The following is a 25,433-nucleotide window of genomic DNA, read 5'->3' on the forward strand; positions in this document are numbered from 1 at the left end:
CATTTTCATTAAAAAGTGTAAGTTCGTCAAAGCTTGAAGCAGCGTCTCTCGGGAAAAGAAACAATGGAATATAATCGAAGACGGGAATAATTTGGAAGTTTAAAATACACAGATCAGCTGAAAGATCTAGAATCGAGCGCAAAATTAGTCTTTTTCAGTGTTTAAATAATGGCAGTCTTGAGACATGTATTTCTTGGCTAAGTAAAGGCCCGTATAAAACGGGGGATTACAGTTTGGTTTTTTGAGCTGCTTCTCGGAAAAGCTGGAAGAATTTTTGCGATTCGCGAGATCGTCGAGGAGACATGGACGAAATGATGTCGTCATCCCGTCGGAGCTTCGCCCGATGCTTCGGACTGTTCAGCAGAAGCCCATCGAAGCTATATCGCTTGATGGAAGGCACTGCTCGCTTTGTAATACATGAGGGCGAAGCTGTTTTGAAAATTCTAATCAACAAATAAGCATTTTTCCGGAGCAATAAGTTGATGTACCGTTTAGCAACAATGCTTGACTTTTCATTGCCTCGAATTTTGTCAGCCATCTTTTTGGCATTTTCCTTTTCTTCCTCTGGAGCGATATTTTCGATGAACGAAGCAGCAATTTGACGCTGAGAGCAGTCGTCAACTGTTCGTTCAAACTCTTGGCTAAGAGGCTTTTTGTTGGGCAGCTCTATCATCGTCTTACGACGTTTTTTTCGTTTCATGGGGCCTTAAAATGCATTTTAGAAATGCTCAACTGTTCAGCTTTACCAATTTGTGGGACAGTTCGTTTTGGTGTATGTTTTGCATGCGGGTTTTGTAAAATTTCTTGAAAGAGCTCGCTAGCAGTCCTTTCATGACTCATTGCTGAAAAATATACGCGATGGTAAAAGTTTATTCTGTAATTAAGTCGATAAGTGTTGGAGAAGGAGGGAATCATAAATACAAATATACAGAATTAAAGCAATCAATTTGAAGATAATTAAAGAGATAATGATTGATGAACAATCAGTCAGTTTCATCATAATTCTGCGAATTCTAGCCGAGAATCTGTCGTAGAATCATCATCGTTTTCCTCATTTTGTTGGACCAAATCTTCAGCGTCCTTTGGTTCATTCTTTATTCGTTTTTCGAAGCGCCACGTTTCTATATGAAAGCCCAGGAGACCCCCGAAAATCACGAAGTATGATATCAAATAGAAATAGTCAAAGTTTTCGTCAAAGACAAAGATGCCGAATATTAATGCATACACATCTGCGGTGAGAAGACCAAGGTTCGTGAAAACGGCAGAGGTTAAGAAAAACGCGACTAAACTGAGTGAGGAATTTTTCTTTTTGTCGATTACTACCGGGCATGAGACTATAAAGAAGGAACATGCATATCCAGAAGCAGAAGAACCAGCCGAAGGCGGTGAGATTCAAATCGGAATTTGACAACACTGATGCAAGCTCATCTCGTTCGAAAAGATAAAGTTGGATCCCGGAAAAATTGTTCCGAAGAGACCAAGCTGGCTCAAATATTCTAACGTCCCGTTCTGTGAATGTTTGACGATGTATTCCATTGCCGTATTGCTGGTAGCATACAAGAAACAAGCGATGATGACGAGAACAGATCCTAAAACTTAACAACACGGAGATACAGAGATAGTTATACCTAGCCACTCTGCGCCGATCCCGTCTTCTGGCGAGTTTGAAACATCAGCGTAGATCATCAAAGCAACTCCTCCAAGGACAACAACGATGAGCAAGTAGTGAATTTTTGAGTATTTGCGTTGGAGGAAGATTAACGAGAAAACGAATACGAAAAAGAGTGTGGCGGAGTCGAGCATTTGAACTGACGTAATCGAAGTGTACTGATACGCTTTGACGATTGTGTAATTGGCTTCGAAGTCGATGAGTGCTAGAATCGCGTACTTCCACCAACCAGCTTTGAGCAATGACAGGTTTTTTTTTATATTGCACAAAGCTTGGGAGTCAAATAACTCCGAATACGGATATCGTAGAATGCCCCAAAAGTGCTCAAAATGTAGCTCAGGGTCTGACCTATTGTTTGAAGTAATATGGGAAATTTTCGGTCACGTGGTCTACCAAAAATTACGTCATCAACGCCGAGCTCGCCAATTTTTCCAATATCGGCCCAATTTTGGGAGTCTAATAACTCCGAACATAGATATTGTGGAGGTTCCCCAAATGGCTCAAAACGTAGCTAGAGTTCCAAACTATTGTTTGAATGAGTTTCAAAGTCATGTGACTTGGTCATCCCTTTTCTAGAGGGGCCCGAAAATCGCTTGTGCAATATAAAAAAAAACCTGTCAATGCAGAGAAAGAGGTTTCTGTTTTATAAATGTAAACCGGAATGTAGACCAATGCGATCAGGACGTACGTTCCAAAGGATTGAAATGTTGGACTTTGTTGGTTCAAAAGGCGCTTCGTTGAACGTCTAAATTTGGTTAGGAATGAAGACAAATGCAAATCTTTATTCAAACCTTTTGAACCAAACTCAATCAACACTATAGGTGCCAGCAAGATAGGTGGAGGATACCGCAGTGCCGGCAATCAAAATCGACAAGATTTGCGTGAGCAAAAGAGGCCATATTGCACTGACCGATATTTCCATTCTTAAAACCAAAATATTTGAGCGAATATAAGATAACGATTCGAGCGTATTTCAAACAGAAAGAACACCAAATGATGAACTTAATAAACCTAGGTGCAGTTTATATCTGCGAGAGATGCTTTTACTTTCGATCAGCCTTTCACTTGTCGTTTCCTTCCTTATCCGAATCTTCTTCATCTTTTAATTGATCAAGAAAGACGCACATTTGTTGTAGGTAAATCAATAAAAAAAGGCTCGCGCCTATGGGCGCACGGGAGCCCATAAGAGGCCAAAACAATAATTTCTTGAACCGATCCTTCATCATCGTCGCTTGACTCATCCTCTGAGGATGAAAAGGTATCTTCGGGAATTGAATACAGAATGAGCTTCTGGTTGTTGGGATCCTTGAGAAGAAGATACTTTCCTTGACTCAACTGCATGCACTCGTGAATAATTGCCCTAAGCACGGCCCAAGAGTTTTCAAGCTGCAGTTGCATCTGAGCAGCAAACTGTGAGGGCGTGAATTGCGAAACTTGGAGTACGGAGTGTTCCTAGCGATTATTATGAAAAAGTTGATAACATACTGTATATTACTCTGTTGTTTCGCTGGCTGTTTCGTGAGATGTAAGCGAGTTTCATCAGAACGGCGCCAGCCATGACTGCCTGACAAGTCCATTTGGCGAGCTTGCAGTTGTTGTTCTTCATTTCTGTGGCCAAAACTGCACCAGGCTGCTGCTCAAGTTTTTTACGCCAGTCCCCAGTCACTAAGTAATGATAAAGAAGCAATAAAAATGATTTATAAATTACTTTTGGAGTCCCATTCGTTCAAAGCCCGCACAATAGCGAAGCCCTTGGCACCGGTTTTCTTGTTTTGAACGACAGCATCGACGGTGGTTCTGGCAACAAGAGTGTACTCTCCGAGAGTCCACTTTCGGTAGCGGTAACCTGCAGAGGCGATTCGATCCTTTTTCATGCCGGGATCGATGTAGGGGTTCTTGTTCGCGAGGTCGGTCCACTCTCCCTGTCTCAGACATTGTTGACCGAAAACTAAAAGAGGGTTGCGCATGATAAACTCTCTTTGAAAAACCTTTGTTAACGTAAGTAGCTTCGAGGGTAAGATTTCTGGGATCGTTGATGCCGGTGTTGTTCTCTTCACTTGGGGGGTCGTTTGCTGTCTCGTTGACAGAAATCTTATCGATGTTTGACGTAGCGCGCTTATCGAAGAAAAGTTTATCGCCGATTCTTCTCACAATGATATCCCAAGGGATGACGGACCTGCCAGCAGTCATCAAGGTTGCCAAAATGTGGTCGGTGGCGAAGACCTGGCCCTTGTGACGGCTTTCTCGGATGATGGGATCGTCGGTGGTGGTATCGGCACAGGTGTTGAAATTTCGGTCCGCGGAAGACTTCTTCATTGGTCGCTCATTCTAATTATAATAAATTCATAGCGAGGTCAAATGTTCATGGCTACCTTGGGTGTGATTCGATCATAAGTAGAGTCGTAAGCTTCGACAGAACCACAAGTGTAGAGATCTTCCCCACGAGGAAGCTCATTCATACGCAGCGTGGCGAGTTGAGAAAAGTCGATCTCGCGGAGAATGTTCCAATCTTCACCAACTTTAACGGAGGCATCTCTACGCTTGTCAAATACCGGGTTTTCCTTATAAAGCATATGCTTTGAGAAATGAATATTTAACTTTTTTTTATGATTTGATAAACAAGCTATAAAACCCGGTGTCATTGTTGAAGCGTCGTGGATATCTGCTATTCCTAGAGTTCCAGTTTCTACCTCCACGGCCGCCTCTATTATTGTTCCACTGTCGGTTGTCGTTACGACCCCAACCGTGATTCTGACCTCGACCAGCCCAAGCGGATCGAACTAAATATCGTCGTAAAACAGATTCTTCGAAAACATTTGATTAGGCGAAGACTTAGCCAGCGGATGATAAATATTTTCAGAACATTTATTTGGCGAATCAATTGGGCATCAAATCGGTGCCGCACTCTTAGGCTTATCTCATTGACTCTTTTGCCATTGATAGTTAAATAGTAAATGACGATGTACGAAAGGTACGACAGATACAGGACATACCGGTGAAAGCAGACTCAAATCCGGAGTTAAGCCGCCACTAAGGCCCTCCAAGCTTGTGATTGGTCGATGGAAAAAAGATGTCTACAGGGGGTGGAGACATGTTTGAAATCCCGGGTAAATGCTTGCTTTCACCGGTTTTAAGTGTCTCCCATCACATTTAATGCGTAACTGATAAATTAATTTGCCAATTAGGATGCCGATAATATGACTTACCGTCCTCAAATTGAGAAATATTAACTAAAAAATGAGTCCGTGAAAAACCAAACGAGAGACGTCAGTTCTCCTTCTATGTAAATACCTCGCCGAGAGAAGGGGAATCTTGAGTGGCTTCGAGACTTGGTGTTGTCGACGAGTACGTAAGAGGTGTCATCGTCTTCGTAGTAGTAAGTGTACTGGTGGTTGCTGGCGAAGGTAGAAGTATACTTATTCGCATACTTGCGGTCAGTGTACGTAGCACCAGTCCAGTCAGAAACCTACAATGAAAAAGCTAAGTGGTCGAAGCCAATAATTACTTTTCCAAGACGATCAGTCTTGCCAAAAGGTTGGTAAGGCATATCCTTAAACTTCTCCGGGACTTGGCAGGGGCCCCAGCCATTAGCATTCACTTGTATCTCTGGCGCACTGAATTCGGCCATGATTACACGATCTCTGAATATAGAAAAATTAGTGGTGCGTTCATTTGCTTCTTATCGTGAAACTAAAACGACTCAGTTGAGTAGGCAGTGAAGAGATGATGGGACCGTAACCATCGGGGTTGTTGTGAACTTCAAATATTGGGGCGGCCACTAGTTTGAAGTTTCGCTGAACAAAACTTATTTGATCGCTTGAATAAAACTGAAACATACTGGAATAGCGAATTGTTGGCCACCTTGAGGGAGGCGTACAAGGAAGATTTGCCTTCGTTCCTTGGCGTGCTTGACATGAGCGGGCATATATGGAAACATGTTATTAGAAAACGTAGGCCTCCACCAAGTTGCAACAGCCGTCGGTTCGATCTCCCAGTCATGCTTAATATTTCCGGGCACACTGAGAGTCTGCGTTAGTATTCGTTTGAGTCCAGCGATTTCGTCTTAAAAATCACGGTCAACGAGTTACTCACGGTTTAGCAAGATTTTCAACTACCTTCATGTGGCAGTAATTGTCCCCCAGGGAGCTTGAAGAAATTGGGATTTTGCTGAAGAAGGAGAAAGTGTGGGAGACCGTGCTCTTCCACAACAATAACAGCCTGAATGCAAGATATCGATAAGGTCGTTCCAAAAGCAATCAATTACCTGGACTGTTCGTCGGGTTCCAGTGGCTGCGTATTCTTCCTTGAGTCGTTCGAATCTGTCGTCATTCATTCCGTCCTGGTCGAGCATCTCTTCTTTCATTCCGAAATTGTAATTTCCTAATGCGTAAACATCGACCTTAAGGAGCAATCAATCTTAAGTTTTTCTAAACGATAGGGTTACCTCGGTTATTCCCGTTGCCGTCGGCGTTGGAATATTCATGGCATGAGAGGGAAGGAGTCCATCCGATGCATATTTCCCCATTCTAAGGAATGGTAGCAAAATCTAAGATCATCTAAGAAAATATATGTGTTTATTATAGAAAATAATCTCAAGGCAAAATAAATTAGTTCTCAAGCTTGTCGTCGAGCTTGATATTTTGAAGTGTTGGAATGTTTAGCTTTGATAGATCTTCATCGTCGGGAAAATCGAGTTCGCATTTGTAAGCTGAATTTTTGACATACATATTTTTCTAATTCCGATACCTTTATGCCAATTCGCCCGAAGATCCTTGAGCTCAGCTTCCATTATGTGAACGTTTCGACGGAGCTGCTCGACTTCTGCCCGATCGGTTTTGTTAATGCTTGTTATTCTTTCGACATAGTTTCGAGTTTTCACCAGGAACTCGGGATCTTCTATAGGAGGTATTATAGGAATGATGTATTCTGGAGTGAGGTAAGGAGGATTTTCTATCTGCTGCATAGTTTTGCCATGTTCCTCGTCGAATTTCTTTTGAAAAGTTGATATCTCCAGACGATCTCTTACTGCACCAAGGTTTTTGTACTGACGAATCCCAAGCACATATTTGTCAAAATTCTCGTTCGATGCCGTGAGCCTCGCTATCTCTGTTGACAACGACAGAAGTTGCTTCTCTCGCGTGGTTTTTCGCTGCGCATGTAGACGCATGCGTTTCAAGAAAGAAGTTCGATTATAGTCGTAAAACTTGTCACTAAGAGTTTATTAATTATACAAAGAATTGTTGATATTTTACCGGGATCTGTTTAGTTTGTCGAGCGCGTTTTGAGTGATTCGGGTCCTCTCCCAAATTTCGTGATTTTTGCTTATCTCTTCTAATGTTGCTATTTCTGTTTTCAGTGCCTCTATTTCATCCTCCCACATTTTAATTTGCTCACTTAATTATTATGGCATCACGTCAAATAGTATCCACTCTTACGTCATATAATCATATTGATAGATAACGTGAGGTTCAGGGCTCTTTGGTGGAGGTCGCGGCTTGACGACTTTGGGTACCCAGTAATGGTTGCATTTGGTCGAGCAACTTTCGCGAAGTATTTTTGATGTCGTTGTTGCAGTACCAGCTGCACCTTGAAGCCTGAAAATCTCGCTCTCAGGAAAGAATGAGTCCTGTCGCACCTTGGAAGATAGAAGTGCGCATCTTTGCCAGGAGTAAACGACCCGAAACTATACGGCTCCAGTCCCGGGTCGAGCCGGTTCCTCATTCTGAACAAAAGATGCCATTACTCGCTTGAAGAATGAATGAGTAACTGTGGCCTACAGAAATAATGTAAAAAATTGAACTAGCTAGAAAAATTGCCCCTTCGGAATCCTCCTCGATGACCTCCACGGCCACCACGTCCGCCGCTATTGTAATACTCGCGCCCAGCGAACGACCGACCTCCACTTTTATCCTCAGAAACGTATTGTGGACGCGGGTCTTCAATTTCAACATAATCAAACATTCAACGAAAAATCATCTACCATTATAACTAGAACCATTGTATCCTCCTCTATTGCTTCCTCTGTGCCCACCTCCGCGATTTCCACCTCTTCCTCCTCCACGGCGATCTGAACCAGGTGGTGGGGCTTGTCTTTCAAGGAATAATTCAGGAATAATTGCTAACTAGAAGAAGAAATAAAGATGTTTTCCTGTCCTAGATGACCATTTAGGCATGTTTCTTTTTGCTTCCTGTTGCGCAAAAGTCTCATTTTCAACTGGGGCCATTTCCGTAACACGGCCTATAAAATATTTTAAATATCAATAAAAAAAGTTCAATGGAAACCTCCTCTGTCGGCGATTTTTCCAAGCATCCGATGCTTGTTGATATCTGCGTTTATTCTAGTATCTCCAGAGGACGTCTTTGTCGAAACAAGAATGGTCTCTTTCGCCGCCAAACATTGTCCGACTGTAATAGTCGGCTTTTTCGACATATTTGATAGCAGTTGATTTGATAATGCTGGAAGATATTTTAATGCGACGAATTGTGTCTTTGGCTACTACCTAAAACATCTTCCTTCTTTTCTTTTCCTCGACCAGCCCAGATGAAGGATTGCAAAGTGACGCGGAGCCGAGTGAGGAGCATTTCACGTCTGTTGCCATACTCTTTGACAAGCAAACTGTTCAGTTGCTTGAGACGAATAAAATGCATGGGCGTCAATTCTTGAGTGATCATCTCCTAAAAACACATTTTATTATCCAACACGTTAAAAATAGATCGCTTACCTTACCGATAACATCTGAAACCAGTCGCCCCTTCAGGATCGTGTCGATCTTTTTGTTAATACCCGTGAATAACTGCTGACTGGTGATTGTTTTCGGCGGTTTCTGCATCTTTAACATCTTGATTAGCCCCTTCATCTGCTGATAGCCTTCTTTGCCAGCATGGTCAAGCACACCATTGTCTGATACGTCCATTTTCGTCTGTCCATAAATTTTCTCGGCCTGGATTTCTGAGGCGAGATACGTTAGCAAACAAACTTTGTTCTTTGTCTCGACAAAGCGCTGTTCATACGGCCCAGAATAGATCCCGTCGTAAGGACACTCAAGCTCGCGTAAAACCGACGAAACATCTGCTGCAAAGTCCTCAGCGTTTTGCGCACTTTGGGAGATAGGCTCAAAGCATTTGTTGTATTTGTGCAGCTCTTCGATCAATGACTTCACGGTGGCCATGAACTCGCTCGTGGGTGGCGCGTTTTCCACGAGACTGGGCGAAAAATTGAAGCCCAGTCCAGTAAGCTGCTTCTTGACATCGTCCATTCTGAAACTGTTGGCACCACGTGATTGAAAAAGCAAGATTCTCGGTCCAAGAAATATGTTTATAAAATGTTTAAATATTTATGGCTTTACTACTGAATTGTCTCTTTATTGCACAATGCCATCTCGAAGGTCAGAAGGTTAAACAAGTTATCTAATTGAGGTAGTTTGCAAGTTTGAAGGAGATAAGGTGATTCAAAACCAGCGGACTGCCCCAGGCGAATAGGAGCGCGATAAACTAAAACAATGCTCAGAACTTCTATTTGATAATTGAAGACTTTACCATGAGAAGCTTTGAGTGGTTAGTCACTTTTTGAGATTGCGAAGACAAGCCCTTTTCGATCAGATAGAGTCCAGCAGTACCGAGCATGATGAGTAATGAAACAACCATTCCTTTATTGAACATTTTTCCAAAGATATTTTCTTTATTTTTACCTTCTAACATGTATTGTCCATTCGGTCTTTTAGCGAGAAATAGAACTGGGTGAATGATTCCAGTCACTGGATCTGATTTCTTAGAAAATCAAAAAAGATGATTGCGCGGTTTTAAACGTAGTACCTGTCCGTAAGTTAACGGTGTGTTGACAATGTTATAAATCATTCCCGAAATCGAGAAAATGAATATAATTGTCTTAGGCATCCATGCAACTTTGTTCAAAGCGATCTTCATTTTTCCACTTTGCCCGTCAGCTCTTGGCAGTAAAAGCTCTCCTGGGAGGCAAAATAAGTCGATCAATGCATTCATACTAAAGCGAAAGCTCAAGTTTTTAAAAGTGTAATTATAAAAATATATTTCAAGTACGAAAATAGTCATCTACAGCAAAATGTTGATAATGCAGCACAGGTTTAGTTGAACAGTTTCGAGTGAAAATTATCGCGACGGGGTTTAGTGGCTGGGTTGAGTTGACCGAGAGCTTGAATTGCTGCTGGTCCAACGTTAATGTTCGCTTCTCTCATCATCAGATTGAAGCGGAAACGCTGATCCTTCATTAACTAAAATATTCCTTTGAAATCATCATCTGATTTTTCAGAAGCTACCTGAGAAGTAGTGTAAGTCTGAATGTAATTTATTGGGTCTCGGTCGAGTTTAGTCGCAATAATGCGTTCAGACCAAGCGGCAGTGTTTTTCACCGCTCTTGTCGGATCGCGATCGCCTTCTACCCTGACTTTCTTACGGAGCCGTTCCAAATTATCAAGCCGCTTCTTCTCGGCTTCTTCTTTTTCCCTCAATTGAGCTCGAGCAAGTTCGAGTTTCTCCTGACGAATGCGTTCTCGTCGATCAGCAGCTTCTCGAAGAATAGGGAGTGATTCCATGAATTCTATTTTTTTCTGGAACTCAGTTGCGTCTCGCTGAAAAAAAGTATATCGAAGGTTCTTGAATACGAAGACTTACATGAATCTCAGCTAACTTTTCTTTTTCTTCGCGCTGTTCTTGGAATCGACGGACTTTATCCCTCTTTTCTTCGAGAAGTTTCGTATTTCGCGCTTCTTCTTTTTTCTGCTGCGCCTTTAGCTTCGCTTCAAGCCCTTGAAGATACTCGCTCATTTTTCGGATTTCCTCTTCTCGCTCTGATTTCAATTCAGAGAGACGTTGGTGAATTTTGGAACGATGCTGGTCAAACTTTTCTCTTTCGATTAAGCGCTCTTCCAAGCTAACTTCGAGCTCGTACTGTTCATCCTTTATTTCGTCGATGCTGTTTGCTAGTTGGAACAGAAACGCGCGCGTTTGTTCTTGTGTAACCGATACCCGGATATTCTGTTGTCTGCAGCTCTCGAGAAGTCTTCCGAGCCTAGGTCTAGGATGGGGGGTGATCGTTGGAGATCCGAAATGAGGCGCTCGAGATGAATCACCGATGAGTGGAGCGCGGGTTGTTTGGATCTCCAGCGCGCGGAGATCGAAGCTCGATCTCCAAATGAATCCCAGGGATTTTGTCGATCTCCAGATTTCGGTGATCGAAGCTCTGAATTTTCTCGAGCGTGGATTTTTCTCGAGCGTGGATTTTTCTCGATTAAATTCATATTTTGCAGGTACTTTGCGGGTCAGTATCTCAGAAAATATTAGTTTCTAATGCTAATCTTCAAGAAATTATCGCTCACCCACCGAGCTGAGTCTTTGGAAATTGAAACCGTACCAATTTTAAAATTATGTGATTTCAAATGTTGAAAAATTTTGAAAACCATCTTATTGAGAAAAATACTCGAGCAGAGATAGTAAATAGTACATTTTTTATCCAAAATTACAATCCATACACTTGATTTGACAAAAGATTTGAAATCTACGCTGGAGAATAAGTATTGTCTGAGATTTTTAAGTTGATCCGGTCAGTCGCTTCTGATATCAGTAGACTGGCAGAAGATTGTTTTAAAGTGACTCATCCGACTTCGGGGATAAAAAAATTTTGGATCTCCAAGAAGTGGAGATCGAGAGTGGTGATCGATCACCGCAATTTCGGTGTGGAGATCGCGCGGATCTCCACGCAATCGGAGATCCAAACAACCCGCGCACCACTCATTGGTGATTCCTCTCGAGCGCCTCATTTCGGATCTCCAACGATCACCCCCGATCCTAGACCTAGTTCCGAGCTCCGTTAGATCCAAGTTGTTGTCGATAAGCTTTTTCGCGACGAGGATTCGCCTCAAATCACTGGAGAACATAACAGCATTTTCTTGTGAGCCTGGCTAAAATCATAATCCAAAAAGTAATCAACAATCTCATTACCCAAATTGCTGAGATGAAACTTATCCATTTCTTTGTCTGAGTCGATGCATTTCTGAGTTCTTGCTGAAGTTCGTCCTGCTTCATATACTCATTGTTGACTTGCTCGAGGGAATCTGCACTTGCCAAGAGGAATTCCACCAGTAAAGCTTCAGATATATCGCTAGAAATGTCGATAAACTTATCCCAAAGAAATTCGGGTATTCGCGGCGCAGCCGTTTCTTGTTGATCCTCGATCGCTTCCAACTGAGCAGCGATATCAGCTTCAAGGTGCTCTTCGTGCTCTGAGAAAATCGCCAGGTTGTGTTGAAGCGCTTCTGGAATAGCGGGCGGCTCTATGAGTTTGAACTTCTCGGGGAGGATTACGAGTTTGATGTCGTCGTCTAGCTGAGCGCTAAGCCGCTTCTCTTTGATGGAAAGCTGCTCCCACGAGTCCATCCAGCGTGCTCGATGGCGAACAAAGAATTTACTCATTTCACGAGCTTTTGAATTTAATCCCTTCATCCTATTTGCAGAACTCATGTGCTTCCGGCGCGCCTGTAGCTGCAGCCTTGCCATTTGATCATAGTCGATCGGCGTGATTTTCTTTTTATAACTCATTCTGAACAAAACAACCATATATATTTTTCATTAGTTTAAAACATCATTTTTCAATTGAAAACCGTGGCCGATTGATCTGACAGAACAGGCAGTGAAAAAAAGAAAAATGCTTATTTCTATAAAGTAGAAGGGAAAAGCTGCCAAAAAGATTTTTAAATGAAGATCTCGATTTTCATTCCCCATCCGTTTCGTCGAGTATACGTTGTTGTAGCGCAACCGATTTTCGATCGATCCTCCACAATATATTGACGACGTAATAAAGCTCATACCGCTCTTTGAGTTTCATTCTTAGATATTTCAAGTATATATTGATTCAGTTTTGACGAATTGCTTGGAACAAAACAACCACGGTTTTTTTCGTAAGTTTTATTACTTTTGCAAGATAGAACAACTTTCAATTCAAAAGTCTATCTTATAAGGCAAGAGGTCAGTTGGTGAGACTCAATTTTTAAAAAATTATATGGCGCAATGTTTGATAGGCAACAGAGTACACACAGTCCAATTCGAATGTACCGTCCCTACAAGAGAAAAAAATAACTGATGATTGAGCAGAAATTATTAAGCACACAAGGTAGAGAAAAAATAAGTGAAGAGCAATTAAAAAGAGAGAAAGAGGGAAGTGAGGATCTATTTGGGAGCAGAGTTGCAAATTTTGTGAGCTAGCTGAGCTGAGCTATCTGAGCTAGCTGAGCTACAGCTCAGCTCAGCTCAGCTCAGCAATTTTGAGGTGAGGGTCAGCTCAGCTCAGCTCAGCTCAATTTGACCTCAGCTCAGCTAGCTCAGCTCAATTGTTCTTCGAAGAGAGCCAGCTCAGCTCAGCTAGCTCAATTTTAATCTCAGCTCAGCTAGCTCAGCTCAGCTCAGTCTATTGAGCTGACAAAGATCGAACCACTTTTGATTGGTCTTTTTTTCAAAACCTTCGACGTATTTTCTATTCATGCTTTCCTGTTGGTCAATTTTAGATAGAAATAATTCGAGTTTTCTTTGAAACAAGAGAGAAATTAAATAAAAAAGGGCTTCCAATAAAAAAATAATAAAGTACAGATGGTAAATATGTGATTGCGAATGTGAGAGACTGGTCTAGGGGTGTGCGAGGGCAGGGGCTCCCTGTCCATCTACGCTAGAAGGTTGAAACATTGGCTCACCCACATAAATGATACCACTGTATAATATTTTGGAGGATTCCTTATTGTTAAATGACAGAATAAATTTTTTTATGTCAAAAAAGTGCGATGTTGCGAGTGAGATGCTGGTCTAGGGGTGTGTGAGGGCAGGGGCTCCTTGTCCATCTACTCAAGAAGGTTGAAATTCGCTTCAACGCATTTTTTTGGCATTTTTTATAGTTAATAAAAATCAGCTTTCTCAGCTCAGCTCAGCTAGCTCAGCTCAGTACAGCTAGCTCAGCATAAAAAAATGGTCAGCTCAGCTCAGCTAGCTCAGTTTGAGAGATCGTCAGCTCAGCTCAGCTCAGCTCAAAAATTTTCTAATATGCCCCAGCTCAGCTCAGCTCAGCTCAATTTTTTTGAAAAAAACCAGCTCAGCTCAGCTCAGCTCAGTTGTTTTTTATAAGGAGCCAGCTCAGCTCAGCTCAGCTCAATTTCGACCTCAGCTCAGCTAGCTCAGCTCAGAAAAAAATTTCAAAAATTTGCAACTCTGTTTGGGAGCAAATTGAAGAATTTAAATTGATTGTAATCTATTTGGTGAGCTCTGCAGCTTCTTCGTCATTTGCCTCTTCTTCTTCGCCTCCCTTAGCGGATTTCTTTTCGTAGTAAAGGATTGCGGCAACGACAACCATCACCTACGATCCCAGTTTAGACGCTGATATATAATTCTTGAATATACCTCAATGACGAGACCAAGGAAGGGCCAAAGAGCAGCCATGGGGTCCTTTACTCTCCAGACAAAAGATTTCTAAACATAATTAATAACTAGCCGTTTCGAAAACAGTTGGGTCTTACCGATCGGACAACATCGTTTTGTGTAGCGACGCAAATATATTTTCCGCCTTGGGGATAGTTAACGGAAGAAAAGAGGAGCTGCGATTTCTGTCGGAACTTTTCATCAAGAGCGTCAACATTTTCAGTGGAGCTAACAGTCTTGCAGGTCTTCTGTTCTTCTTGCGAGAGTTCTCCATTCATAGGGCACGAGTTTCCACTAGCGGCGTATCGAATGTTCAAGTCTGCAATATCCATCGAGAAGATTTCGGTCGAGTTCTAATCATTCATTAAGACGCGTAAAACTCGGGTTATAGCACATACAGCTTGGTAAAACTGACTGACACATGTTTCTAAAGCAGACGCGTCGTCTTTATGGAGCTCTTTGCAGGTTTCTTCGGGATGACAGTTATTACTACAGACTTTGCATTTATCATCGGCGCAGAGTCCTTCCACGGCCTTATGATTCACGATAAAAAAAATGTCCATGCAAGCATGAAGTAATAAATTACAAACACTTAAATACGTCACCTCTTCGTCAATCGCCTGGAAGCGCCACTTGAGAGACGGCAGAGGGTACCCAATTGCTTCGCATTCAATTCGCTTGTTGACATCGCCGTCCAAGTTCGTCAGCGCGTTGGGAAGATTTTTGAATTGGACGGTGCCTGTAACATCGACGGTACTGATTTCAGTTCCATCTCGGCTAAATTGATTTCAGTTATAAGTCTGTTTTGGAAAAGTCAATTTGTACCTGCAAATAAGCTTTCCCATCAGTTCGCGGTCTTTTTTGTCAGCGAGAATTTCAACCGTATTTCCTTCCAATTTGTAGCCTTTGCTTGGCTCTTCAGCGTTGAACTGGTCCAGAGTGACAATATTAGTCATATTTCCGAGCTTTGCAATTTTAAACTCGTTGGCTAAAAATGATGGGATAGAAGAAATAGTAAAAGCTAAAAGATTACCATTGACGCATTCGGTTGTGCCCCAAGAGCCTCCTTGCTCGATCTCTAGTCCAAGAGCTAGCGTGGCTACCGTAGCGAATAATTTCATGCTGAAAAATGAATAGTGTTGCTAGTAACGATATTCTCTTCGTATTATTATCCGTGTATTTATCAAAGAGCAGTCAAAAACTTTTTCATTGGAAGCAGTGTGGCAGGTAATAATTAACTATGAAACAGTACAAAGTCGATCGGGCCGCTTTGCATTATTATCTAAACGCACGGAAAAGCGCGTGCTTTTTTGCGGCGCTATGAAAACCTGCGCTCAAAGTCGAGAAAAAATAATGAAATAGAGCCGCGCCTGGGATTCTCTTTTCTTCTTTTTGGCAGCCGCTGTTTCGGTGTAATGTCGCGAGTCAGCGCCCGACATTTGGCCGAAACCTCCAGCTCGACGCACAACATTGCTCTTCTTGTTTCCAGAAAGGTTCGATTGAAACTCAGAAGGCATCGCTTCTTCGTCTGCGTCCGCATCATTTGCAGCAAGAACTCTGCAATTTAACTTAACTGACAAAGAGTAACAAAGCGGACCTTTGAAGGAGGACTTGTTGCTCTTCTCGTGTGCTGAATGAAAGACTCATATCTTCCTTCAAACCAGGCAGTTCTGTGATAATCTTGAAAGCATAGCCCTGGTTCACCAAGAACCGCTGTCTCTTCGTCGAGTAGGCCATTTCCTTTGTATCTTGAGACACCAGCGAGTAAAAGTAAGCATTTACTTCGTTTGGATTGGATCCTTTCTTTGCTCGTAGAATTCGACCAAGACGCTGAAGTAAATATTGACTTCCGAAGTTCTCTCTTGAGCAAAAAAAATAATCTTAAACAGCTTTACCTGAGCCTCTTGCCGCCTACTACCACCGTGGGAAGCAATTTGAATGAGAACATTTGCGTCAGGCATATCGAACGAGTTATCACCGACTTTGGAAATGAAAATGGTGGGGAATGCCGGATTGTACTTGAAGTTCTTTTAAAAGGGTAAAATTGCTTGCTCGATTTTAAAGGGAAACAAAAAGAAAAAGTTATATCGGTCCTATCCTGAATGATTTTCATTCGCTCGTGCTGCGCAGTGGGACCATGAATAAATGGAGCGCCCATTTTCTTTGCATACTCCTATTTTAGCAGGTTAATCGATAGCGATCTCACAAATACGTACCACGAGGGCGAAAACATTGTCGCTGAAGACAATGATCTTGTCTTTTCGAGCTTCATGGTAGCGGACCAGGAACTAAGAGAGCACAGTTATTCGCAAGGTTCTAATAGAACCGTTCTATTATGAATTGTTACTTACCTCGCACGCTCGAAATTTATTCGGGTTCATGACATAAATAAGAATTCGTTTTCTCGTCTTGCAGTTTAGGTATTCTCTGTAGAATTCCGGCGCCATTGGACACCAAACTTCTGCACACTGCACTCGAGCCAAGTATCCGTTGTTCCATAGCTCCATCCAGTTCGCCTCGTACAATTTCGGTCCAATTAGAAAATTCAAATCTGTAATTTTGTCGTCTTCTCGAACCAGCGTCGCAGTGAGCCCGAGCTTACAATGAGCGGAAATCACTTAAATATGCAATGAGTTGAAACTAGATACGCGGCTGTTACTGAGTTAGTAAACTAAGAACTGTTTCAGAAAAGGCGATATTTTTGATTGAGTACCTGTGAGCACACGTCTGAACTGTTTGGCAGGAATTGTGTGGACCTCGTCGAGGACAATCATTCCCCACTCTTGATTGCGCAGCCATTCCATCAGTTTCTCGGCTTCATAGCTACGCTTCATCGTATGCCCCATCATCGAATACGTAGATATAACGATCGAACTACCGGCATGGGGCTTGTCCTTCGCGTCCGAGGTGAATCTGCATATCATATCGTCAGTCGCAGTCGACCACATCTTGAATTGATTTTTCCACTGCTCAACGGCTACTCCTGAAGTGCACAAAACCACGCATCGCTTTCTCACAGTGGTGCAAGCTGTTACTCCGGTCAAAGTTTTTCCTGCACCACACGGTAACACAATCACACCCGATCGAGCTCTTCCATTTCCAAACATCTTCTTTAGCGACTTCTCCTGGTAAGGCCGCAACGTCGTCGTCGGCTTCAAATCAATCGGCAGGTCGGGAATATTTTTGTCATTTCTGAAATCGTACTCGGCCAAGAGGGGATACTCCAGAGCGATGCAACGCCGCTGAACCTCTTCTATTTTTGCTTTTTCCACTTCAAACTGCCAGACTTGCGATTTCTTCATTCGATCTTCTTTCTCGTCGAGATCCTTGTCCAGCTGATTGTAAAACTGGCCAATGTCTTCAGGAACAGTTGTTTCGCTTTGTCCCTCCTCGCCGCCTTCCTTTCGGAATTCCGGGGCAACGCCCCCATCCGCCAGTCGGCCATCATCACCGTGCGCCGGCTTAACATACTGCAAACCTTGTTTTGCCTCGAACTCAGTCTGCTGTGCTTCCGAGATCTTGCACGAACTAATCACAGGATCAGCAAGAAGCTTCTGGATCACTTCAATGTGCGAGGATTCAATAAAGTAGCGATTCTCCTTGAGAAGAAGTTTCACTTTTCCATAACTGAGCGTGCACAACTTGATAAACTCTATGATTTCATCCGGAATTGAAGTTTTCGACAATCTTTGCAGATATTCAATAATCTCATTTGTCTCAAGTCCGACGGAAACAGCAGCATATAACGAATACGGCGTCAATTTGAACTCGTGGACATTCTCCGGACGACAAATTGGCTCCGCGATTCCGATAAGAAAATCGCGCGCATGCTGATAGACGGGAGAAAATGCTTCCAGGAAAATATGACCATCGGGCGAGATGTAAATCGGCCTGAATTTCTAGATTACTTGAGTAGCTCAACCAGGAAATTATCAAAACAACTAAATGGGAAACTGTTTGAAACCAGATTTCGGGCTCAAATTTATAATCGTCCTCGGCCTAGTGCGAATAATTCTCTAATGAATCTAATTTGAGTCCTAGCACAGCATTTCGTAGCAGGAAGAAAAATGGACCGAAAGAGGATATGACGATGACGGAGGAGCATGAAATATTCAGCGCAGTTATATGGAGGACAGAATCGCTCACGCCAGTCCATTCGATTGCAACAGAAAATGAAAGTTTGACTTTGAAACTAAGTACTGGCAACCAAGAAAATGAATCTTCGGTAGGAGAAATCGAAATGACTGATACCAATTTGAGATTATTAGATTCCCGAAAAACCTCCCCGCTTTTTCTCTGCAAAACAGAGTCGCTCTGCTTCACCAGTTGGTAGCGAACGATTGGAAGAATCTTCAAGCTACGTCACCGTCGACAATGGGCTCACCGAGGCTATCTCTGAATCAATGTGCTCTTGTGATTCTATGAGCGAAGAGTTTGTGACTCCTCGAGACGACTAATTTCCCATTTTTGTGCATAATAAACTTTCAGATATTTTTTACCTAGATTGATGGTCAGCTTTCAATGAAAGATGCCTTCTAAAGTCTTTCGGGCCAGTCTGCTCTTCCTGCGGGACGCCATCGTCGCGAATGCTTCCGATGTGCGAGGAAGCAGCTTTCGGTACGAGCTGAACATCATCATTTTCCCCATTCCCAATATTGTTGTCCGGTTCTCGACGTCTTTTCTTTCCGTAACCTCGCCCACTCATTCTATAATAGAAATTCCGGTAACAATAGAAGCACCCAAGATTTTTACAATATTGCAGAAATCCCTTCAGAATTCAAATACGTGAGAAAATGGCCCTTCAGTGTCCATTTGCAAAACTTGTCTATTCCCGTATGTTCCAAACTCACAACGGGTCGTTTTCGACTGCTTCGTCAAAATATCTCGAAACTTTTCAAAAATGGCTTCACCATTTAACTTAATAATTTATTACTTAAATAAAATCTAAAAGTAATTCTACCTTGGAAATATTTCCATGGTACTGAACTTGCTTTCCCTTTAGCTTGCCTCCAAGAGTCGCCTGTGGAATTACCAGAATGCTTTTCGCTTCGTCTGATTCTACAGATTTGGGTTTCCCGTCTGTCTGATACAGCTTTCCAGACAAAACAGATGTCGCTATTTTTGGCAAAATGTCGTCAGTTACGCCCTCTCGGAAACAAACAAAGACCACTAAAATAAATCACAAGAACTCCCCCAAAAAATTACCGAGTCCTTCTTCAATTGTTACATATTCCATTTCCTGCACCTCCCCCTGGGCTCCAAAACCCATTTTGGAAAGATGGGAAAAGATGGGAAAAAGATGGGAAATGATGGGTTTTGAGGAAAAAACCAGACCCATCTTTTCCTTGAAAGATGGAAAATGATGGGAAATGCTTACAATTAGAAAAATGATGGGAAATGATGGTTTTTTTGGTAAAAAGATGGGTTTTTTTTTAATATAAACTTCTTATCTAGAGTTAGGCCAATCTTTAACTTCATGTTTTTCTCTAGAGTCAACTGAGATTATTATTGATTTTCAATAAATTTCCATTTAGCTACTTAGAGAATGGCTCTGCCAGCAAAACGGAAATATGATAGATCAGATCCACCAGTTTTAATTCCTTTCTTATATGGAAGAGAAGAAGGAACCTGGCTACCCTTGTCAACACCCGGCAGCAAGCGAGCGCAAGCTGAATTCGCTCCATATTGCTCGTTTGAGGAGTTAATTTACAACGATGAAAGGACAAGATACGCTCGTTGTATTGACTCGAACTGCAGAAAACAATGTACGAAACCGGTAAATTACAAAAATATCGTCAAAACACTAACATTTTAAAAGTTTTTTTATACAAAAGGTGAAAACGCAAATTACCTTCAAAAGAAATTTGTGGCGCATATGGACGAAAGCCCTCTCGCAAAACGAATTATTATTGTTCGACCACCAGAAAACTCACAAGCTATTCGTCAATTTTTTCGTCAGAACAAATTCTCGGATGAGGAAGTAAAGCAACTACGAAAACTTCAATGTGAAATGATCGCGAGTGGGACTGTTCCCATATATTTCTTTTCAACACCCCAAATGGCAAATTTCATGGCAAAATACACGGAGCTCACCACGAGAAGCGCGAACACATTCGCCGATCAAGTAAAATCAAGCGACGTTACTCTAAAAAAATTGGCGAAGGATGAAGATCAGTGCATAAAAGTCCTAATCCGCGGAAATATTGATTTTATTGAAAATTCGGCGGAGTTTTGCCTTCTTCTCGACCACCAGTTTAATAGATCGCCGAAAGAATCGCATAGAGGAAATAAAAGGCTCGGCCTTGCGATGCAGCACACAAACACTGAGCTAGTGACTTCAAAGATTCTCCTGACTTACAAGCCAATGTTCTCATCAGGAAAAGATGCGAACGTTCCTGAAATTGAGAGAATACTGGAGGTAAGAGACCTTATTTTCAAACGGAGATTTCGATGATATACCCTTAATCTGGGCTCGGAAACCTGGGTAGAAAACCTGAGTCAGGGTCTGAAAGAGCAAAAATGAAAAGCCGCGTAGCGGCTTTTTTAAAAACGAAGCCGCGAAGCGGCTTTTAATTTTTGCTCTTTCAGACCCTGACTCAGGTTTTCTTCTCAGGTTCTCGAGCCCAGCCCTTAATCTTTCGACTTATTAAATAATTTAAGGGGTATGGACTACTAAATGGGGTCCGAAAAGGAAACATTCCAGTTTGCTGCGACATGGCAGCTCTCGCAATCGCCAAAAAATTATCGCCACAAAACTACAACGGTTGTTTCTCACATCATATCTCCAACTTTGTCGAGTTAATTCTGACGAACCTCGCCGAAAGAACAAAGATTCACTGGCTAAACGCCAAAGACGAAATCGAAAAATTTGAAAACCTCGTTCAAGGGTCGAACGAGCTCAAATACGAGTCCCGAAACGCCTACTTACGTCGGACCGAGCTTGACGAAGTCGACAAAACAGCTCTTGCCCAAATACTTGTGGAGTGCGAAATTGACTCACGTTACCTGTCAGCCAACGAGATCAAAAAGAAGGCAGAGAAGAAGAAAGCTATACTCAAGTATTATCCGACCATAGAAAAATGCGAAAAGAGTACGCGGTTCCGAAAATATGTCAAATCGCTTATAGTAAGTCAATATTTGGCCGCAACCTATTTTATTTTTTAAATTTAGAATCTCAAAATAGCAAACAAGCCTATGGTCGCTCTTGAGGCCAACACACATCCGCAATCGCACCTCGCTCTCGATCATCAGATGAACACAGTCTTTCTCGATGCGCTGATGCCATTTCTCGTCCGATTAGCACAAATGATTTCTCTAGCTGAGTCAGAAAACGTCGGAAGTGGTTTCGCACTGCGAGAATACGAGCTTTTCGGTGCAATCAGTGCTCGTTCATATTACGGAAGCGTCGGATGCCGAAAAGATATTGCGTAAGTAACTGAATACTCGACAAGAATAAAAAATATTTCAGGCGCTCTTGTTTACAATCTGTTATCGAGCATTTGTTCGGTTACTGGGTGACAAACTCTGGCGAAAAGCAAAAATCAACGATACCGAAGCGAATTCACGATAAAGAGATTGCTCAATATTATCTCTATCTTGAGACACATTTTTTAAACTTAGAGGTAAATTAAGATTCCAAAAAAATAACTCATAATGTAATAAGATTTTTACGGACGAATTGGATAAAAGCAAGTCCGATCCTATGATTTCTACAATGCTGAAGCTTATCGGAACCGAAACTGAATCATGGAAACAAACAGCGCACAACTATATTATCAGTTTGTCAAAATCGGTGTCGAAGCAGACTGGCAGTGCTTCTCAAGAAAGTACTCCTTCTCAAGAATGTACTCCTTCCCAAGAAAGTACTCCTTCCCAAGAATGTAATCCTTCCCAAGAATGTTCTCCTTCCCAAGAACAAATCAACGAGGTGACAAAAGGATTTCGCTCAAAGCTCTGGGCGAAAAAAGCTCAGAAGAAAAAATTGCCATCCAAAGAAAAAACCATCGAGGATGAGTTGGCCTTATATGATGATCTTGATGTCGATGATTTAGAAATATGTAAGCTCAAATTTTAATTCTTAAAATTAACCGAAGTATAGTCGAGGAAAGAATGAAGGCAAAGAAGATTCCAAAACATAACTGGCCTTATTACTTTTCAGCACAGCTGCCTGAGACGATGCCAAAACTAAAATTCGTTTCCAAACTGGTGACAAATATGTTTAAGTGTTTTAGAGACATTTTTGTAGCTCTATCTTGGGTCTAGACAGTCCTCATCTTTACTCGAAAGAATTTTCTCCCGGACTTCCAAATTCAACACGGACGATCAGCGACAAAGTCTGCTTGTGGAGACAATCGAGTCGGAGGTCCTCCCCATTCTTTTACAGGTTTTCAAAAAAAAAACAAGCAAGAATTTATAAACTAAAACCTATTTCTTGAATTGATCCCAATTAGTTGCCAGTTTAGCTGATAGACAATTCTGCACTAAGACTCTCGCATTCAATGCCATTCTACAACAACCAGCCTACGTTTCGAGTATAATTTATTCTTGATAAATGACTTGAGCTTTTTTTGAAGCAGTCAAATAGAGTCAAAATTCTGCGACAGGTGCCTTGGTAGTCGTGTTCCTTTCTCATTTAGTTAACAATCACCATTCGATCTCATCATCGTTAGTTTGGTTGATTATGACCTCCAGTTCTCGCTGACAAACCATATAGAATGGCTTGTCTGCAAAATCTTTCTTCATTGCATGCAACTTTAGCATCGATTTCAAACAGTTCCGATTGCAGACTTCACGGTTTCGGGCAAGTCTCGAAACATAGTCGCACCATTTATTCATTCGGTCTTCAGTCTCGGTTCTTGAATAAAACATAGGCTGAAATCAAGGAAGACTCACTTACGTGTAAGCCTTCAAAAATGGGAGAATTCGTTCATAGCGAAAATGCTTTTCGACGAGGTTTTTCACCACAGATTTCTTCTCAAACTCAATCATGAAATTGGCAGCAACTCTAAGAATGTGGATGCTCGGGAGGCTGATGAGAGACTCATGGCATTCACAACCATAGATTCGCGCCCGCGCGAGTGTCAGCCAAATAGAAATATGCTCAGGGCTGTATTCAAACACTAAATTGAAATGAAAATGTGCCAAAAATATAACAAAATACTTCGATATTCTTCGATTTCGTATTCAACAAATTGCTTTATCATAGCATTCTTCTCAGCGGCAATCAAGCAGTAATAAATCGCATCATGAGTCCCTTCGATATTTTTGTAGTAATCTTCCTCGTCGTCGCCCCGGAAATGATCGGAAGGTCGGAAAAGAACCTTCATAGCGAATTCGAGAGTATTCATCTGTCCTGGAATCGCGGTAATGAACTTAACTTATGCTCGCAGTTACTCAAAATTAATATTTATACCTTTTGCATAAAGCCAGGATCGAAAGATCCAGCCTCCCAAATTTCAAGAATATCGGGTTGCATCCTATTGAGCAATGGCTGTAGCCATTGAGGGGGCAATACAAAGATGACGGAGAAAACCTCCTGTTGGAAAGAAACCGGGAGAAGACTGATGATTGCAATTGATTCAGTGAGAACCAGGGAAAGTTGTTGGTAAAAATCCCATTGCTTGTTGGGGGAGCGGAAGATGTGAGTTCTCGTGATTGAATTGCAGCAGCGGAGGGCAGATCGAAGAACAGCTTGAAAATAATTACTAGGAGAATGACAAAAAATATCTCACCTAAAGTTAGATCGCAAGAAGAAGCCTCAGGAACTTGTTTGAGCAGCTGATCGAGAATATTGGTCATGTTGTCCATCGCAAAGTTTATGATTACTTTAGATGATTCGTCAAAGTCCCTTTCCAAATACTTGAAAACTGTCGCCAAGACTCCAAGCTTTTTTCTGTCAGTAAATCGGGTTCTTTCCAGGTAGTTTACTACATACTTAAAGAGATCAAGTCCCATACTTTTCACGGCCACAACAGTTTTCACAGCAAGCTCCATTCCCTCGATTCCTCTTGGGTGGCCTTGTTCAGTAAAGACTTTGATAACATAGTCTTCGATTCGTTGGCGTAGAACAGGCTCCACGGCATTTGGATGATTGTAAGTGGATCTGTAGCTCTTTGCGTAAAGCTTGGCAAACCGAAGGTTGATAATCACAACATCAAGCTCGATGTTTACATTTCCATGCTCCATGGGAAAGTGGTTAAGCATTCTGGAGGTGATCCATTTGTGAAGAAGATGCTCTGCGCGGACCATCATGCTCAATATTTTCATGGTATTCTCAAAGGCTTTTCGGGGCAACTGGTTCGCAGATGGGTTGGTTGCAAATGTCTCTTGGATGATAGAATCCGCTGCCGGAAGGATTAACGTATTTAAATGCACCTCCAAATGCTGGCATTCGAGAGAGGCTTCCAGTGGTTGGTCAAAGCCGGGCATTCGCATCTTGATCTTTTGAGTGACGACGTGAGGATTACCGGGCAGTCCGTTTCGATCGATCTGATCCCTGAGCATCTTGACGATGATTTCAAAGACAGTGTTCCGTATCTGTGCTCGTGTATTCCCTTTTAGAAGACGGAGTACATCAAGTGTGATTCTTTCGTAAAATCCAACGTAGGACATAGGATCTTCAGCGTGCTTCAGTACCGTTTGGATAAACTTTAAAAGGCTTTTGACAATATTTTACCAGCAAAAATATCTAGCGAAGCTTTGTAAGCTTTCCTTGGCTTTCAACTGATACGCGTGCACATGGGCTTTGTGAAAGGATATCTTGTCTTTTTTGTCTTTCTCTTCGTCCATCTACAGAGAAAATGTGAATCTTTGTCGAAGTTTAGGAGTAATAATCAAAAAGAAGCGAAGTTTTCCCGGAAAATAAGAGTATTATGAAGAATGATAACAACGTAGTTTGTGTTCTAGAAGCCGATTCCTTAAGACCGTCAAGTTTGACGAGCCAATTAATATGCGACAAAACCAAGGAGCAGCATGCGCCAAAGGAAGATAAAAACGGGGCAAGTTGGGTACGAGAGCAACCAGACAAAAGAATACTTGATAGTTCGAGCGCCGACTTTCGAACTTCGGCGTCATCGTCAGACAAAATTTGTGGCAGGAATTTGACCGCGCCGTCTGGGACAGACTGCAAATTTGAGGGTGCGCAAGGAGAGAGTTTTTGCGAAGCCTTAGGCTGGGTATGAGAATGGATCGGTTGTTTAACCGGGCGGTTAAAGTCGTAACAGGGCGGACCCGACCCGGTGTCATTCATGGTAGTCTATGCGACCGTCCTCATCATTTCCATTTTGAACCTGCGATTTCGAAACCTCCAAAAACACGTGACACCATACAACTCTAT

General features: G+C 42.1%; 13 protein-coding genes across 14 annotated transcripts; 2 read left to right on the forward strand and 11 right to left on the reverse strand.

The window, feature by feature from the left end:
* Positions 1-2: 2 nt before the first annotated feature.
* On the reverse strand, positions 3-2,626 carry LOC145708972 (queuine/queuosine transporter SLC35F2-like). Its single transcript, XM_081786664.1, is given in 9 exon segments — positions 3-443; positions 489-705; positions 747-1,283; positions 1,324-1,456; positions 1,459-1,589; positions 1,629-2,017; positions 2,073-2,125; positions 2,358-2,414; positions 2,484-2,626. Coding segments are annotated over 7 exon segments (1,158 nt in total). The 5' UTR covers positions 2,592-2,626; the 3' UTR covers positions 3-443; positions 489-705; positions 747-996.
* LOC145707615 (eukaryotic translation initiation factor 3 subunit D-like) lies at positions 2,620-5,331 on the reverse strand. The gene is made up of 9 exons (XM_081785171.1): positions 5,175-5,331; positions 4,961-5,135; positions 4,306-4,449; positions 4,042-4,211; positions 3,658-3,997; positions 3,378-3,617; positions 3,165-3,334; positions 2,887-3,121; positions 2,620-2,768 (listed from the first exon to the last, which is right to left on the reverse strand). The coding sequence occupies exons 1-9, from the start codon at positions 5,295-5,297 to the stop codon at positions 2,731-2,733; spliced, it is 1,635 nt and encodes a 544-aa protein (XP_081641297.1). The 5' UTR covers positions 5,298-5,331; the 3' UTR covers positions 2,620-2,730.
* Positions 5,332-5,336: 5 nt separating this feature from the next.
* Positions 5,337-6,246, reverse strand: LOC145707618 (cleavage and polyadenylation specificity factor subunit 5-like). Its single transcript, XM_081785173.1, has 5 exons — positions 6,114-6,246; positions 5,934-6,068; positions 5,785-5,887; positions 5,508-5,731; positions 5,337-5,463 (listed from the first exon to the last, which is right to left on the reverse strand). Exons 1-5 carry the CDS (start codon positions 6,192-6,194, stop codon positions 5,338-5,340), a joined length of 669 nt encoding a protein of 222 aa, XP_081641299.1. The 5' UTR covers positions 6,195-6,246; the 3' UTR covers position 5,337.
* On the reverse strand, positions 6,240-7,393 carry LOC145707616 (uncharacterized). The gene is made up of 5 exons (XM_081785172.1): positions 7,305-7,393; positions 7,105-7,263; positions 6,922-7,062; positions 6,416-6,879; positions 6,240-6,377 (listed from the first exon to the last, which is right to left on the reverse strand). Exons 1-5 carry the CDS (start codon positions 7,388-7,390, stop codon positions 6,277-6,279), a joined length of 951 nt encoding a protein of 316 aa, XP_081641298.1. The 5' UTR covers positions 7,391-7,393; the 3' UTR covers positions 6,240-6,276.
* Positions 7,394-7,416: 23 nt separating this feature from the next.
* Positions 7,417-8,941, reverse strand: LOC145707619 (protein FAM98A-like). The gene is made up of 6 exons (XM_081785174.1): positions 8,392-8,941; positions 8,170-8,344; positions 7,952-8,125; positions 7,823-7,907; positions 7,650-7,759; positions 7,417-7,605 (listed from the first exon to the last, which is right to left on the reverse strand). Exons 1-6 carry the CDS (start codon positions 8,923-8,925, stop codon positions 7,469-7,471), a joined length of 1,215 nt encoding a protein of 404 aa, XP_081641300.1. The 5' UTR covers positions 8,926-8,941; the 3' UTR covers positions 7,417-7,468.
* Positions 8,942-8,971: 30 nt separating this feature from the next.
* Positions 8,972-9,670, reverse strand: LOC145707620 (oligosaccharyltransferase complex subunit ostc-like). The gene is made up of 4 exons (XM_081785175.1): positions 9,482-9,670; positions 9,358-9,436; positions 9,206-9,315; positions 8,972-9,160 (listed from the first exon to the last, which is right to left on the reverse strand). The coding sequence occupies exons 1-4, from the start codon at positions 9,665-9,667 to the stop codon at positions 9,077-9,079; spliced, it is 459 nt and encodes a 152-aa protein (XP_081641301.1). The 5' UTR covers positions 9,668-9,670; the 3' UTR covers positions 8,972-9,076.
* A 16-nt stretch (positions 9,671-9,686) lies between these two features.
* Positions 9,687-12,444, reverse strand: LOC145707623 (uncharacterized). The gene is made up of 5 exons (XM_081785179.1): positions 11,642-12,444; positions 11,507-11,601; positions 10,316-10,712; positions 9,961-10,272; positions 9,687-9,915 (listed from the first exon to the last, which is right to left on the reverse strand). The coding sequence occupies exons 1-5, from the start codon at positions 12,254-12,256 to the stop codon at positions 9,769-9,771; spliced, it is 1,566 nt and encodes a 521-aa protein (XP_081641305.1). The 5' UTR covers positions 12,257-12,444; the 3' UTR covers positions 9,687-9,768.
* Positions 12,445-12,647: 203 nt separating this feature from the next.
* On the reverse strand, positions 12,648-15,280 carry LOC145707625 (uncharacterized). 2 transcript variants are annotated; one of them, XM_081785181.1, is made up of 8 exons: positions 15,132-15,280; positions 14,924-15,086; positions 14,704-14,875; positions 14,497-14,631; positions 14,197-14,451; positions 14,081-14,149; positions 13,895-14,036; positions 12,648-12,869 (listed from the first exon to the last, which is right to left on the reverse strand). In XM_081785181.1, exons 1-7 carry the CDS (start codon positions 15,217-15,219, stop codon positions 13,932-13,934), a joined length of 987 nt encoding a protein of 328 aa, XP_081641307.1. In that variant the 5' UTR covers positions 15,220-15,280; the 3' UTR covers positions 12,648-12,869; positions 13,895-13,931. The 2 variants fall into 2 exon arrangements, with proteins under 2 accessions (XP_081641307.1, XP_081641308.1); XM_081785182.1 differs by having other exon boundaries at positions 12,648-12,865; positions 13,891-14,036.
* Positions 15,263-18,810, reverse strand: LOC145707621 (general transcription and DNA repair factor IIH helicase/translocase subunit XPB-like). The gene is made up of 9 exons (XM_081785177.1): positions 18,598-18,810; positions 16,812-17,989; positions 16,450-16,715; positions 16,315-16,386; positions 16,197-16,271; positions 15,994-16,125; positions 15,696-15,928; positions 15,469-15,655; positions 15,263-15,403 (listed from the first exon to the last, which is right to left on the reverse strand). Exons 1-9 carry the CDS (start codon positions 18,801-18,803, stop codon positions 15,377-15,379), a joined length of 2,376 nt encoding a protein of 791 aa, XP_081641303.1. The 5' UTR covers positions 18,804-18,810; the 3' UTR covers positions 15,263-15,376.
* On the forward strand, positions 18,148-18,579 carry LOC145707628 (uncharacterized). Its single transcript, XM_081785184.1, has 2 exons — positions 18,148-18,323; positions 18,367-18,579. The coding sequence occupies exons 1-2, from the start codon at positions 18,183-18,185 to the stop codon at positions 18,553-18,555; spliced, it is 330 nt and encodes a 109-aa protein (XP_081641310.1). The 5' UTR covers positions 18,148-18,182; the 3' UTR covers positions 18,556-18,579.
* LOC145707626 (D-aminoacyl-tRNA deacylase 2-like) lies at positions 18,799-22,498 on the reverse strand. The gene is made up of 3 exons (XM_081785183.1): positions 19,304-22,498; positions 19,059-19,267; positions 18,799-19,015 (listed from the first exon to the last, which is right to left on the reverse strand). The coding sequence occupies exons 1-3, from the start codon at positions 19,434-19,436 to the stop codon at positions 18,869-18,871; spliced, it is 489 nt and encodes a 162-aa protein (XP_081641309.1). The 5' UTR covers positions 19,437-22,498; the 3' UTR covers positions 18,799-18,868.
* LOC145708974 (uncharacterized) lies at positions 19,287-22,514 on the forward strand. The gene is made up of 8 exons (XM_081786665.1): positions 19,287-19,874; positions 19,917-20,516; positions 20,759-21,223; positions 21,269-21,525; positions 21,567-21,720; positions 21,762-22,155; positions 22,197-22,303; positions 22,344-22,514. The coding sequence occupies exons 1-8, from the start codon at positions 19,644-19,646 to the stop codon at positions 22,512-22,514; spliced, it is 2,379 nt and encodes a 792-aa protein (XP_081642791.1). The 5' UTR covers positions 19,287-19,643.
* Positions 22,515-22,630: 116 nt separating this feature from the next.
* Positions 22,631-24,766, reverse strand: LOC145707622 (uncharacterized). The gene is made up of 5 exons (XM_081785178.1): positions 23,830-24,766; positions 23,511-23,788; positions 23,259-23,469; positions 22,995-23,217; positions 22,631-22,952 (listed from the first exon to the last, which is right to left on the reverse strand). The coding sequence occupies exons 1-5, from the start codon at positions 24,707-24,709 to the stop codon at positions 22,742-22,744; spliced, it is 1,803 nt and encodes a 600-aa protein (XP_081641304.1). The 5' UTR covers positions 24,710-24,766; the 3' UTR covers positions 22,631-22,741.
* Between the last annotated feature and the right edge of the window lie 667 nt (positions 24,767-25,433).

Source organism: Oikopleura dioica, chromosome XSR (genome assembly GCF_907165135.1).
Source record: "Oikopleura dioica chromosome XSR, OKI2018_I68_1.0, whole genome shotgun sequence".
Lineage (NCBI taxonomy): Eukaryota > Metazoa > Chordata > Appendicularia > Copelata > Oikopleuridae > Oikopleura > Oikopleura dioica.